Below are 15,588 nucleotides of genomic sequence, written 5' to 3'. Positions count from 1 at the left end.
GGGAACATGCCCTGGAACAAGCTGAAAACCCGAGCTAAAACTGCTGATATGACTACTTTCTGAACCGGACATGCAAGACTTCCTGAAGCTGTAATTATACAGGATAAAAAAAGACTATTTAGCTAAAACAAACACGAAGAACTGTAGTTCCTCAAACGTGATGTACATGACATCTTTCTCTCCCTGGGACAGGGATGTAGCTACTAGTTTTCTCCTTGCTGAGTCACACAGTCAGCCCATTTCTTTCTTAAGAGAGGGACTCCTCATACTTCTGCATCTGAACATATGAAGAAAAAGCCTTTAATGTCTCAGACATTATGGCTAGTTACCTGGTTTACCATAATGAAGTATATTTATTTCAGTGTCTCTGCTTTGGATTGAATCCATTGCTTTCTCCCTTGCAGTGCCAGGCAGCCTTTCCCGCCGCAGGCACCCACCTTCCTTCCACATACTGGACATGACACACTTTCAAGCATCATTTCTTCAAGTATCACAGCTCAGCCAAAGTGACCAGTATGACTCTTTGTTCCGCAATTTCTGCTACTACATCTCAGGCTGATTAGAGGTGGCACAGTAAAGTCCCCATTTCCCCAAAAAGGAGTGCAGATGGGACCTCAGACCCTACTCATACAGACCAGCTCTGCAGAGCCTGCATCTTACACTCATGTTTTGACATAGTCTGCCAGAGGCTAGAGAAGTTTGCTACATTTTTCCTGTTGATGAAATAAGATTTTTAGCCTGCAAGGGGGTGAAATTCAGTACCAAGCTTTGAGCAAACGACCAAAAAGTAGGTAACTGAAGAAGAAAGGTCTCTTGAAAGTGCTCTTTTTGGTACCATCCGTACTCAGAAAAAAAGGCAATTTTTACTGCAAGACTTGAGACATTCTTATTTGGTCCAGCCATAGCCAACTCACGGATCTAACTAAACAGACTGTGGTTTACTAAGTACTTTTTGGATGTCCCACAGAAGCTAATTGTATGAGCTTCTACAGTTATGTACACCACAATTCTCTCACATATACCAGACAATCATAGTACAGACAGTCATGAAAACATGACCTTTGTTCCACCTAAAGAAACAGAAATGTAGTGTAAATGAGCATCTCCTTCAAGGTCTGTGTGACAGAAACGTGATATACAAGTGCTTTTTCTGAAAATTAACTTCCCTTCCCAGGAATTCCCAGGTCAATGACATCAGTTCTGGGTTACTCATTATCTCGGCCAAATCCTTGTAAATACTTTCTAGCACTAAGAAAGGGACCCATATATATGATATCATCTGAGTTTTCATTTCCTACTTGGTGCCACAGATGGGCTTCACAAATTCAGCTATTAGAGCAGTAGAGATTTTACCTTTACCTGCAGTTATCACATGCACTAGCTACTGATGCTTTTGGTAGCCTCACTGCTATCACAATTCTTGCTCTTTGCAAGCTTCCCGGTTCCTCCTTTAGTGGCTCCACGAAGGCTGGCTGATCTCTAGTTTTGGTAAACACAAGTGCTGGTCTAGGAAGATCTGCCTTAACCTCAGCTTGTCTTCCTGCCATGCTGCTGTATGCCATTGATGTGGTGCACAAGATGCACAGCAACTGCCCTTTTTCCCGGAGATATCCCACACTGAATTAGGATCCAATCCCTGTCTTGCATTGTCCAGCTGTGCAACAGCACGTGCAGACACAAAACACACAGAGAACCTAGTTCATGGATTTCTTTTCAGTTTCATGAGCTTGCCTTTTACTGCTTGCCTTAAAATGGTTTTATTTATCATCACCAGCTCCTGGTCATGGTTGTCCAGCCAGTATAAAACTGCTATTTATCCATGTTTGTACAGCTACATTGCCTGAAGCTTTGCAATGCAACCAGAATTGGATTGGTTTTTGATTTTGTGGCACAGCTGTGGGATACCTGACAGCTGTCATCCATTGAGCATCAACAGTGAGAGCGCCTGATATGCTCAGACTGCATTGTGACCAGCCTGCCCTTCTTTGGAAAGCTCTTTGCCTCCATATCTCTATCTTACCTTAGTGCTTTCTTCTTCTCTGGAGCTTCTGGCCACATCACTTCTGGAGCTCTGGCCACATCACACCACCTCAGATGAACAGCACTGCAAGTCATCTCAGGCAGCCAGAGCCAAGTCCCCGTTTGGGTAGCCGTGGCAGTCATGTTGAGGTACTCTGAGCGTATCGAGCATTACCACGCTCCCACCTGAGAAAACACGTCTTGCAAACCCAGTGCACTTACTGACACACTGGGTGTCTCTGTCTGACTGATGACACTTCAACTTCCCCAGAACCTTTAGAGGCGTTTCATCATCTAGTGTGAAATCCACAATTTCTCTCTGAAACCAAGGATGAAAGGAGAAAGGAAAGCAAGCTAACTCCCAAGAGAGCTGATAGCAGGGGTGACATTGCTTAAAATAGCTGCCTCAGCCTAGCACAGCACAGAGGGTCTTCCCCAGCTAGGTCAAGACCAGCAGTGATGGAAATACAGGCAGGGAGGGAAGAGCTCACGGTGCTGGCTGCATTGCCGTTCTTTTGTTCATACAGAGCTCAGGTCTCTCCCAAAGAGCCAAGTCTACTGGTCTGGATGGCTGTACCCAACAGACCACTTACAGAAAGGGCAAGCTCTCTCCTCCTCATTCTTCAAGCAGCACGTGTCATGTCCACCTCTTTTCTCAGGTGTTCACCCTGTCGCTTGACTTTGGAGTACCTCTGCTTTCCGGTTGCTCCATATAGCACTGAAGCCCCATATTGCCATTGCAATAAGTTTGTTTCTGGGATGGAGCTCAGATGGGTGGGCTGCTTTCCAGTAACAGTAACAGTCCCTTCACACCCCCTCCCTACCAAACGCATGCATGCACACACACACACACTTTTTTTAAAAAACTCTTTTTAAAGAATAAGAACATTACTGCAGGGCTCCAAAAACTGCAACCTCATCTAGAATTGAAAGATTAAGAAAACATGACAGTTTCCCAGAAAATTTCAACACTGTTGATTTGTCATCACATTAACACACCATCCAGTCATGATTTTTCTGTTGTTCTCTGGAAAACCCTTTTAGTGACAATTGTGTGCCTTGCAATACTATTGCAGCAGCTTTCCTCCCTTACTAACCTTCCTGCTTAGGAAGAAAGACTGTCAGACTTCATTGACTTTTTACACTCTTCATAATAAAACTCATTTTCTTTCACATCCTAAACGTCTCATTTCATTAGCTCTGAACCTCAAACTGGACTAGCAGCAACTTTTGCATCTTCTGTTCCCTGAACTGTGACTGACTACAGCCTACAACACCTGACACAACATCCAAAACATATCCAGCAGATTCACAATAATGCCTCTGCTTTCAAGCAGAGGGACCTAATACGCTCCTAGGAGTGTAATTCCTGGGCACACACAGACATTCATGCACACCCACTTTTATAGTCAAAATAAAGAGAAGTACAACAAAATCTACTAACTTTGCAGTCCTGAAGTTTAATGATTTTCATTTGCTTCTCCACATTTGCAATAAGCTGCATGTACATGTTGACACTTTTTTCCAAGACATCATCACCAACAAAAGCTGCTGTTTGTTCCCTTTCCATTTTGAAATCAAAATTTCCCAGCCCTTGATTTTTAAGTACATTCTTAACAAAGAGAAATAAAACTGGTGGTACAGGAAATTCAGGGAGAAAGCATAAGGTCACTGATAAGTACCTGTAAAGTGTGCCTGGTAGTCTGTGAATTTTGATGAACTTTTATGTCATTCATTCCTCTAATTTCTCATTGGGCCTCTGTGTACTTTGGGTTTTCATAGCACTGAATGAGTAGCATTGCGTTTCACACTTATTTCTGTATTGCATAAAAGTAGTACTTTTCCTCTCCCTTTAAAAGGACTACCAGATAATTTTAGCTAACGTCTGCTTCCTTTTCTCTTCGGAGAAATTGTAAACAAATAGTCCCTATTCATCTTCTCCACTTTTGCCTCATTCTTCTCTTTTTTCCAAGATGAGAAAGTGTAATGCATTTGCACAAAAGTGGTTTCATGCCACTAATCATCCTTTATTATCATTCTCAGTAACTTTTCTAGCTCTGTTAAACCCTTTCAAGATGAGAACTACATGCATACATAAGGTGGAAGCATTCCATGGGTTTTTACAGTATCACAATCCTGTTTTCTATTGCATTGTAATGCCTCTCCTAATAGCACCTAATACTCTCTCTTTGAATGTTGGTGAATTTTGAGCTGATGCTTGCAGAGAACTGCAGATGCAGATCTTTCCTGAGTGTGAACAGCAAATCTGGGGGCCCACTAATGCTGTATTTGTGTCACTGATATCCCCCTCACCCCTCAGATTGCTCATTTTGTTTTACATCTGTCCACATGGCTTTTAATCGGACATGGTATTGCCCTATCATTCATTATAAAAAGGTTCTTCCATAACTCTGCAGTATCCGTGTTATAGATTTACTCAGAGTAGTAGAAATTATGAATAACAAAGCTTTTCAGCTCCCTACGTACCCTTCAGGCCTTCTAAGCCAGGAAGAAAGTACTTCATGAGTATCTACTAGGGAGCTGTAATTGTGAGTGCTTGCTGGCATTTTAAAGTTGAGCCGGTCATGCAAAAATATTCATATCAAAATAACTTAGGCATGTGTAAACAATCCTATCCACAAACTTATGGAAAAGTATCTAATTTCTTTCAAATATTAAACATGCATTAAAAGAAAGAATAGAGAAGGTGAACTCAGAAAGAATGTGCCTTGTTGCAGTATCAGAATCGCCCAAGCTGTCCAGCACCAAAACTATAGAAAGTGTGTCTGCATCTTATTGTGAGTGCTGCAGAAAGGCGTATTGAGTACAGCACGATGGGTGCACAGGACATTTCTTCTTTTCGTACTGCTGCTCCTAGTATGGTAAGGTTCTTGGTTTTATCCTGGCTTTAATCTGTCTTTCAGTGTTTCTTTAAGGGCTATCTCGCATTTAAAAGGACATTCCTACCACCTATGCAGCACTTCAGGTGGATGGGAGGAGAAACGCCGATTCCCAGGCCGGCCTCATTCTGCACTTCTTACCCAAAGATGATGGGCATGTCGAGCAGCCCTTGGTGCTGGTTCTGCTCCCATCACACAAAGGCTGTGAACGCAAATCCTTCTGGTCATATAAAGCAGTAAATTTAGTACAGTGCTCTTGGCCTGGGATCTGCATACCCTAGCTTTTGAAGGGCTTTCCTCTACAGAGATGGTGAAAGGGAACCAAGAAAAGCAAAATCAGAAGATCTATACAGCAGTCTGTAACTGAAGTTCCTATATAGGTTTGCATTTTCAGTGCAGAGATTGTTAAGGCTCCACAAATCGTGGAAGAGCAAAAACTGCTTGTCCAACCTATTTTTCAGAGGCAAAGGTGAATAGGAAGATAAATTTTGCCTGGATGAAGGTACTCTTCAGGACTGCTACCTGTAGAGCATTTTTGGTTCTCATATAGTGTCCCCTACTTCATATACAGATTCCTGGGTGTTTCCAACACAGTCATATTCATTCTTTTTCGTATTTATTTCTTCAGAGCTTTTGTCTTTCATGGCCTCCATCACATAGTTGTTTTCAGTGGAGGAGATGGGTTCCTCATAATAACCTGTACTTTTACACCTTGAAGAAGCTGCTGCTCTCGACTTATGGCTGAAATCAAAATACAGTATGAAAGAAGAGTTGCAACCAGAGTAGACAAAGCATCTCCCAACCATCACAATTTTGAGCAAGACTGTGGTCTGATTCAAACCCATGTAAACCTGGGCCATTGGATTATGACAGTATTCTGAAGGAGGGAATCTTGTCCTTTGCTTCCAGGTGTCAGGAGAACCTTGGACATTATAGCAGCATTGCCTCCAATCCAGGGAGAGTTTCAGAGGCAGCAAAAGGTATATAAGCAACACAAGGATTACCACCATTTCTTGGAATGGCACAACCAGGCAACTGCTCTTTGCAAGATAAATATATATATATATATTAAAAGTAGTGGAGGAATGGTAAATGGTGAACTGAATGCAGCCCACATCCACCATGTGGCTTATGATATCTAATATCCTTAAAATAAAGGTAAATCCTCTGAGGAGAAATGCCATCGCACCATTTGTTCAGTTGCTTAGGGTTCAACTGTTACTTAAAACGCTGCTTTATAAGCTGCTTGGGAAGCACAGCAGCTGGGCAACCGTTGCTGGCATGTTCTACAAGGGCACTCAAGTCATCAGCACTTTAATTTATATCTAGATAAGTGGTTCTCCTTGTATGTTTTGACTGGATTATTAGGCTTTTCAGTATAGCTTCCATAGATTACAAGTAGATCAGGATGCTGAAACCTAAGTTTAGAAATAGCTGTAACTTCTTGCCACAGCTGTGATTAAAAGAGGCAAGTTCAGCCAAGGAAATTTCAGGGATGAATCAGAGTATAATCTGTGCATCAGGAGCCTTAGCTCTCTAGAAGGGGAATTCCTGTTCTTTGTATTTGAAAAAACACTGGGAATTTATCCTTAGCAATGATCTTCAATAGGCCTCATTGGGCTGAGGAGTTAATAAACAGCTTTTGCACATTTTTATGATTCTAATATTGCAAAGGAAAAGATCTTTCTTCCTACATTATGTGTTGATGTGGGAAGCCCACAGATCATCAGTACGATGTACTACTGAGCTAACTTTGAACCTCTTCATCCATACTGCTTAAGAGGCTTTATTCCTGCTTTTAACAGCTAAATAGCACTCTTTGGGGTTTTTTTTTCCTGCTCTAATACAGTCCCCAAAGACTCATCAATATGTTAGATAAAGGGCTATACTCACAATTTTACTTCATAGACTTGAGCTGGAAAAGAATAATCAGAAATATGTGTCAATAATTTGCATTTATATTCTCAAAAAAAATTTTCTTCTATGTCTCTTCTTGATATAAGAAAGCGACCTCTGAAGACAGAATAAAAAAATAGGAACCTCAGAGATCATGTTAGGTGGGTGATGACTTCTATTCCCAGGATTTAGTCCAAGAAAATTAAAACAACCCTTATCCCAGCTGTAGCAGAACCGGGTCAAAATAACTAGCCCAAGGTCAAAGGTAAAGTTGAGTTTAGAAACTAGAAGTTCCCAGTTCCCACAATTTTCCTATTCATTAGAAGTTCAATAAAGACCAATTTAGAAAGAGGTTATTCTGGATTCCTTTAAAAAAAAAAAGAAAAGAGGCAAAAGGAGTATTTGATAATCATTATTAATTGGTAGCATGGAGTTGTAGAAAGGTCATTAAAAATGCAAAGGGACAAGGAGAAAACTATGGCCATCAGTATCAAAAAACCCCAAACCAAACCCCCAGTGTGTTCTCTGTACACTGCTGAGTGCTATTAGTGAGAAAGGGGACTCCAAGAAAACATTTGGTTGGAGTTTTCTAGTATTAGGGCAGAAAAGATAGAAGCATTCAGTAAATATATCCTACATCTGAAGACTAGAAAGGAAACGAATTCGTATTGAATAGGGAGAATTAACGATGACCTCTTTTCCTCCAGGTACTAACTAAGGGAAATATTAAACAGCAGCTGGTGCAAACAGGTATTTTAAAGTGGCAGGACAAGATTAACTTGCTACCAGAAACCTTAAAAGATCTGATCGACAAACTCCGTCGAGGATGTAAGTTTGAGAGCCACGGGATGTCCCTGAGGGCCAGAGGGAAACAACCGTCCCTAAGTAACCGTGCCAGAGCGGAGGACAGCGCAGCGCAGAAGCCGAGCACGGCGGGACGGCCCGGGGTGGGGCAGAGACCGAGACCCCCCCCCGGAACCAGCACGGGGACGCTTCATTGCCGCGCCAGCCCCTTCCCGCGGCGGAGGAGCGGGGCTGGGGCGGGCCGTGGCTGCATGCTGGTGCGCGCTGCCGGCAGCCGCTGCCAGCGCCCCGCGGGGCCGGCCCGGCCTCGGCGCGCCCGGCAGCCGGGCCTGGAGAGCGGCTGGGGAGGACCGGGACGATTGCTGCCCGCTGGGCGTCCTCTCCGGCCGGCGCCTGGCAGGCCTTTCCCGACTGCTGCGACAGGTTTTCCCTGAGGAAAAGGGGCTTCTCCACCTCTTTAGATCTTCCACCACCTATTTTGATCCATTGCACGTTTTGATCAACTGCCTGTATGATGCAGGTGCCAGAGCTGCTACCGGTAGCTGCGAGCACAGTACCAGCCCCATCCCTCAAAACCCTCAAAGGTAAAATGAAGCTGGGCATGCACAACACATTCAAGTTTTCCAGAACGTTCTACTCACCGTCTTTGGGCTTTCTAATGCAAATGATAAGAAAGATGACAAGGAAAACCACAGCACCGCAAACCACAGCAATCAGGATGACCAGGTGCAGGGGCAGATGAGTCCTCTGGAAATCTAGAGCAATACAGCAAAAGACTTTCAAACAGAGAAGCCCTCCTGGGTCACAATAGCAGCAGCAGCTACATGGTGCTGACCACCTCCCTGAGGACAACAGCAGCCAGCCCTGTCATGGGCACGCAGGGTTGTACTGCACGTGTATGTCCCTGCTTGTCCCCATCCTAACAGCTCCTTGCTCATGTGGCTTTGAATAGGTGCGTTTGTGTGAGCCAGCTACTGCGCACACATCTCGCTGAGGGACTGCGGCCATAAAGACAGCTGGCAGAGTGTCTTAATGCTGAGGATGACTGAGGCTGTGAGCTGGGCAGAATAGTTGCACTACACGTCAGGAAATAAAGGGTCTCAGCTTTTCATTCAAGGACACTGTTCAGTTGTATTTGGAACGTGTTTAAGCCTACCACAGCACTGCAAAGCTAGAGGAGGTATAGAAGATTTGCTTGAGTTGCACACTGAGGCTTTTCTGCTGTTCCTGCTTTGACACTCAAAGAAAAGATCAAAATGGACTATTGTTTGGGAACACAGCAACAACTCTGCTCCAACTATGAAAGCTTTTTTTTTTCCCTTATAAAAACATCCAGAGTCTTTTTAAAGAGTCGCCATGAATCATCTGGGTCCCTTAAGAACAGGCATTAATACAATTTGCAGCCAAAAGGCAGAACACTAATTTTGAGGCTGAAGGTACTGACTGTTGAGTGGCCGGTTTGGGTCCCTAATCTCGTTCTTAGCTTTGTTTTGCTTTCCACTTACTCCGAGTTGTATAATTCTTTTCTGTATATCCCACATCATTCTCAGAAGTCACTATTGTTATGGGCAGATCTGCAAAACAAACAGTAATGAAAGGCTCACTGTGTATTTCCAATCCTCATTTTAGCACCAGGAGATCTGGGATTATAGCTGCAGGACCAGAAGATAATGTCTCCATCACCTTTGCAAGGCAGTGAAAATAGGCAAACTCTAGAAAGTAGTACTATATATACACTATATATACTATATATTGTATCTATACAATATATATACTATGTATACACAAACTATATACACACACACGTATGTCTATACACATATACCTGTAAGAGTGGTATATGTAATAGAGCCCCATGGAGTCCAAGGGATTACTGAGGTACCTCTGAACACCAGCTCCGTTTGGTTTTTTTCTGTAAGAATAGTGAACAATTGTTAAGATCTTCCCTTAGCTTCTGGTCGCTGATGCCAATTCCCATAACCTGCTGTGTGGTTGGTGGAGCGCTATAAATACAAATGAAACAGAACCCCAAAATACAAAGCTTCCACAAGCAGACCTACTCTAGTCCAGGTCTGAATTCCCACATCCCACAAAAACAAACTGGAAATCACAAGCCCTCCCTCAAAACAACTGTCCTTAGTAAGGTAGACTGTTTCCAGTCAGGTCTGAAGCAGCCTTTGCATCACTTGTATCTGCCACCAGAGATACTAGCTCTGCCTCCCACTTCAGTGGCTTTCATTCAAGACCAGAAAACAAGAAAAAAAGCCCTTCAAAAAAGGACAGAACCCAGAACATCCTATATGGTCTACAAATTAGGAAATGGTATTTCTAGCAGGCCTGAGACATACAGAGTCTCTCATACAGAGACACAACCTCCCTAAGAGCAAGCTAAAAGCCCTCTGCAGGCTGGAGATTGAGGAAAGGAGGATGTTCTATGTTCAGAAACATCTGGATTAAAAACCGAGGCGTATGGACTAAAGTATAATATTGTCAAGACTGTATTCCCCAGCAACAAAATCCACTGTTAGGTGCTGCGTCAAACCCTCCCTGACTCCTTGTCCTTGCTGTCAGCCGTAACTGCTGTTACCCGGAGCTGTGGTTGGGCGGTCCCTCCCTGTGGTTCCCACATCCCTCTGAGAGGCCACTGTTGTTGTGGGCAGATCTGCAAGGTGAATAAGAGAGAGACTCACATAGAAGTTTGACCATGTTTGTGATGCTGCTGCAATACAGAACTCGACTGGCGGGATAAGACAACAAAGAACCAGCCACCAGAGGACAGGCAGGGGACCGTGTGCTAGCAGCATTAACAAGCACAGCCATCATTAATTCCTGTTCCCTTGCTGTACACTCTTACGTGCAACTGCTGTGAAAAACAACACGTTGCTTCAGCCATAACCTTCATTCCACTGGGAGCTCAGCAGGCTTTGCCTCTTTCAAAGGTCACCGTGTGGTATCTGTGCTTGGCTCTGCAATCACAGACTTCACAGCTCTGATGACTGAGTTACCAGCCAAGGAAAGTACGAGTCTTCCACAAGACATCCATCACGCATCTTCTTGCAGAGCCTGGATACATCAGAGCACAGAGTGTGTGAAGTGCAGTGTGTTTTTCTGAAACACATAGCAAATCATAAGGAACAAAGGCCATTTTGATTTTTTCACCTACTGAATTACCACTCATGTTCCTGATACTCAAAATGAAGTCCTGATTCCTCATCTAAGCTTGCTCTGCTTTTGCCTTAGTAACATGCTGTGATAGGCAGCATCACACAGCCAGCAAGAATTTCAAAAAAGACAAAGAGGAATAAATATAAGCGTTTTAAATACAAAAACTCTTTCGCATCAGAAAAGAGCAGTTCCTCTAAAGAGGAGGAGGGAAACTGAATACAGGAAACAAAAAAGGATAGAAAGCCAGAGACAGTGTCGAGAAGTGCTTCAGAGTGCAGAAGGCCAAGGCTTTTTGCGTTTTCTTCTTTCAGGGAAGGGAAGTAGGAACGTTGTTCCATTCTGGTACGGAAGGACTCCAGATGTTTTCCATCTGGCTGTGGCTCTGGGGACTCACCTCTCACTGTCAGCTCAACGGTGTCGCTCTGCTGCACAGCCCTGGCCCTGACCCTGTTTTCTGCCTCACAGTAGTACTTCCCGGTGTCGGAAGGCCGCACGCTGTCCCACGCCAGCTCGGCCTGGCTGCTCAGGAGCAGGGCTTTCCCTCCCGGGGCGCTCCTGAACCAGCGGTAGCTGATGGGGGGGGACCCGCTGGCTACACAGGTCAGGCTGGTCCTGGCTCCTGCCGGGACTGTCAGCCCCAGCTCGCCGGCCCTGATGACAGGCTTGGTCACTGCAACTGGAAGACAAAGCAGATGGGGCCCAGGTCACGCTGGCCCTGGCTGAAGTGGGGAAGGTTCCTCCCCCCCCTCCACAGCAGTTCACGCTCTGGCTTTCAGTGCTTTCCCAGGAAGAAGAGGGCCACCACTCTCATGCCACCTCTCTTGCACAGGTTAAGCTTGGCTTAGCTGTGCCTGTACCAGCTATGCCACCCATTGCACCTCCTACACAAAGGCCTGCTCTGCTGGGTTGATGCCATCCCTGTTCCTCTATAAATCACCGCTGCCCAGGCAAAGGGAGTGCCTGGGCACATGCTGATGAAGTTTGTCAAAGAAAAGCAATGCAATATCCCAGGGACTTCCCCTCTGGTGCGTGTCCCTTGGAAACATTGAGCCATCAGATACAGGTAGAGCCAGAGACAAATTGGTAAGCGAGAGGCCACAAATCTTCCCTCAGCCCCCAAACTGCAGGGCGCAGTATTGTGGGCAGAATTCCTCTTTCCAACCTATTTGCCGCTTCTCGCCGGAGACTGACACCGGTCAGCAAAACGCTCCTGCATCGGAAGTGGGTGGTCACTGCCTATCTGGTCTATTCAATTCCTAAAAGCCTTCCTGAGCCAAGCCTTCTACTCCTGCGCAGCTTCCTTCTTGGGTTTACCTTTAACAACTTCCACTTTAATGGTGATCTCTTTTGCTATCAGGCTGTTGTTGCTGGCTCTCCAGGTGACATGGCAAGTGTAGGTTCCCCTATCAGAGACCTCCAGGTTCAGGATGTGGAGAGACACGTTCCCTGGGGTGTCCTTCAGGACGCTGACCCTGTCCCTGTACTCGGACCGGAGGACGTGGTCACCAGAGCTATCCCTCCGAAATACAGTGCCAGAGCTCTGGTCATGTACCACAGACCACATGAGCATTTGCTGCACAAAGTCCTTCACAGGCACATAGGCACATGGCAAGGTGGTAGATCCCTTCCATACGCCGTTGATCTCATTGGGGCCAATCAGGTCCAGAAAAGCTGCAGAAACAATGGAGAAAGAAAATTAAAAAAAAAGCAATCATGGTGAAGGCAGCTCCTGGGTGATGAAGCAGTGGTGAGAGCATCAGCAAGTGGAATCCACCAAGTCAAAAGCATGGGCAGTCAGTGTAGATGATGAGGGATTGTCTGTTCAAGGATGGGCTAACAAAAAAAGCAATGTGGCAGGAGGAAGACAGATGGGAGACAGCTGATTGCCAGGGGCACTGATGCGTGCCACGTGTGCAGTTTGGCTCTTATGCTCTGCCTGGTGCTTACCTGCAAGCAGGTGAACACCAGACAGAGCATAGGACCAGAATTAGGATGACTTAGACCTCAGAGAAGGAGTTTGTCCTGAGCCTGAGTTGCACAGCTCTCTGGTCACAGCTGGCGTCTGCCCCCGCCACCCAATGTCACTCTCAGGGCTTTCCTGGAAAGCACCACACGTTAACAGCAAAGCACAGTTTTTATGGTTTTCTCTCCTTTGCTGCCCGTTTGCTCTTCTGAAAGACACTGCTTTTTCAGACTAATCTGAATTTAAGCAACAGATCAAAGAAGTCTAAAACTCTCTAAATTTTCCTATAAAAATGAGGTCCGTTGCCTTTGTCCCAGTACGTTTTTGTCACTCCTAGGGCTAAACCTATGCTTCCATAGACACTTCTTTACCCTTTTCGCCTGGTTTCCAAACCTCCCCCTTCCTGGGAACACAAGAACTAACCAGACCCTTCGTGCTGGGCTGCTTGCTGTGCTCCGTGAAATAACCGTCACAATGTATATGGGATCTTTGTACTCTAAGTACGTGGGCAGCGTTTCTATAACCTTCATGCACCGTTGCACTCCACAGCCGCTGGATTTGAAACAACTGAACACCGAGGCAGCAGCATGCAAAGACATTGGCCTTTTTGCCATATTTCTATTCCCGAAATAGAACCACCTCTGTACAAACACACGCAGACACACCAGTGCCAGGGAAGGAACTGCCCCAAGCTGGAGACCTTTCCGTAGACTCACCATTGCAGAAGAGAAGAGGACTCATAAGCATGGCTGCTCTCAGCAGCATTCCCATCCTTCCCAGGGCTGCAGCTTCTCCCTCTCAAGTAGAACGGACCTGGTCTCTCCAAGTCAGGGAGTAAATCAGGAACGCTTCCCTTTCTTCACTTACTTTGTCATGGAGAACTCAGGGCAGCTGCTGCTGATTTTTCCTTCCTCTTTTTCAGAAAAAAAGTGTCTCAATGATGACTACCAGAGGTGTGGGCAGAACCGAAGTCCTAAGTGAGGGTGAAAAGAGGAAAGTTTAAGAGTTACTTCTACTCTATTTCATATTTCCTGCTGAGTATGCTTTTTTCCCCTTCTGTATTTTAATTCAACTTTTAAAAAACATTTCCTTTGTTTCTTTTTATTAAGAAAATATGTGTTTATTCAACACATATTTCTTCCTCTTACTCCTTGCATTGCTTTCTAAATAATAAGTTTTAACATGCATGCTACATACAAGAAGATCTGAGAGAGTACTCTTAAAGAGCTAAACAACCAAGGTCTGTACTATTCAGTTTCTTACCAGCTTTTCTGTGGAGCTCACCACTGTATTTTAAATTAAGATTCATGAAACACGCTAAATCTTTACATTACCAGTGTGAGACAGATGATCATTGTAAGTCCCCTCCAACTGAAATATTCTATTCTATATCATTATATCCCATTTAAGAGGTGGAGAGTTTAGGTATACAAATCTGAAAACAAATATTTTCCAAGAGCTGCAGGCACCTGGTTTGACCATCTCACTCTATACCACAGATTGATCCCCTTTCTCACATAGCAATTTAGCTGCTTGGCTGAATTGATTAATTGCTTTCAATTAAAAACATGGATTAGGGCCATATGCACCTGCATTTCCCTGTAGACTACTTTGGAAACAGGTAAACAATTATATGCCTAGAGAGAAAAAAAAAAAAAAGGAACTTATCAAGGTAGAAAATCTTTGAGACTATGAAATCATGACTTCTTAACTGTAATGAGATGTGTTATTATTAATTAAAGGTAATATTAGTTATAGTTAATCTGTATTATTAAGTAATTGACCACTAGACCCATCTAGGAGAAGTATCTGTTCTCTACTGAAACATTATCTTCAAGAGATTTTTGCATGTCTTTTTCTGTCTTCTGCAGCTCTTAATTTTTCTTACACCCTAATGACAGAAATCTCTTCTGCTTCATTGTATTCAGCTAAATCGATATGAACACTTTGCTATTGTTACATCCAAATTCAACATCCAGTCCTCAAATGCAAGTAACCAGAATAATTAAACGCAGTCAACAAAATCCTAGACCATATTCTAAAGTACAACCCTCTTTTAATGATATGAAACAATGTTTGCATCTGTAGAAGCACAGTACAGCATACCAGAGCAATCAATGCTGCATACCTGATTCTGAGGTAGTGGCAATGTTGGGGAAAAAAAAAATATTTCTTACAGTCTTATATATGGCTTAAAGGTGGCTCCACCTACATTGTCATTTGTAGGCAGCTTCATTAGGATGTTACATAATTTAACATTAAAAACAGGAGATCTGTGTACACAGCCCTGGGAGCTCTGATATTATCTTGTTCCTTTTCTTTCGAGGTCTTTGCTTTCACTGTAATTGCTTGCTTTTACATATATTCTTATTTTACAGTCATTGATAGTTCATTCTGCAAAACAATGGTGCTTAAAAGCATATATGCATGTAGAAGTGTGTGGGGTTTTTTACTACTTGTTATTAACATTGATCTAATTATAACAACATTATTGGCATGAGTTTGAATTTGGTTCTTTTCAGGTTATAACATTCTGACCTCTGTTTCCCTGAAGCTCGTGATTTTACTACACACAATTTTCATGCCTTTATTTGGTTAGAAAATCTCTGTACCCATGTGGTTGTTTATCAGTCTCAGCCTAGAGAATCATCTGTTCAATTAATTTCTTACCATCTACTCTATTTGCAGTTTTACCTGTAATTAAAGAGGACATCTAACCAGCTTAAGGTCTAAATGCTTCTGAAAATATCCTACTCCATAAAGCTGAGAAAAAGGTTCAGCAGAGATTCAAGAGATTTTGGGACCTGATTTCACCTGCTCCTCTCTTGTAGCCCCGTATTC

At 43.8% G+C, this 15,588-nt stretch overlaps 1 protein-coding gene across 1 annotated transcript; it reads right to left on the bottom strand.

The window, feature by feature from the left end:
* Nucleotides 1-3,461: 3,461 nt before the first annotated feature.
* LOC143164478 (uncharacterized) lies at nucleotides 3,462-15,588 on the bottom strand. The gene is made up of 10 exons (XM_076347124.1): nucleotides 15,552-15,588; nucleotides 13,464-13,720; nucleotides 12,099-12,455; nucleotides 11,179-11,460; nucleotides 10,207-10,281; nucleotides 9,445-9,531; nucleotides 9,125-9,193; nucleotides 8,261-8,374; nucleotides 6,813-6,834; nucleotides 3,462-5,660 (listed from the first exon to the last, which is right to left on the bottom strand). The coding sequence occupies exons 2-10, from the start codon at nucleotides 13,516-13,518 to the stop codon at nucleotides 5,462-5,464; spliced, it is 1,260 nt and encodes a 419-aa protein (XP_076203239.1). The 5' UTR covers nucleotides 13,519-13,720; nucleotides 15,552-15,588; the 3' UTR covers nucleotides 3,462-5,461.

This window comes from Aptenodytes patagonicus, chromosome 9, assembly GCF_965638725.1.
Source record: "Aptenodytes patagonicus chromosome 9, bAptPat1.pri.cur, whole genome shotgun sequence".
Classification (NCBI taxonomy): Eukaryota; Metazoa; Chordata; class Aves; order Sphenisciformes; family Spheniscidae; genus Aptenodytes; species Aptenodytes patagonicus.
This window is presented reverse-complemented; position numbering and strand designations above follow the sequence as displayed.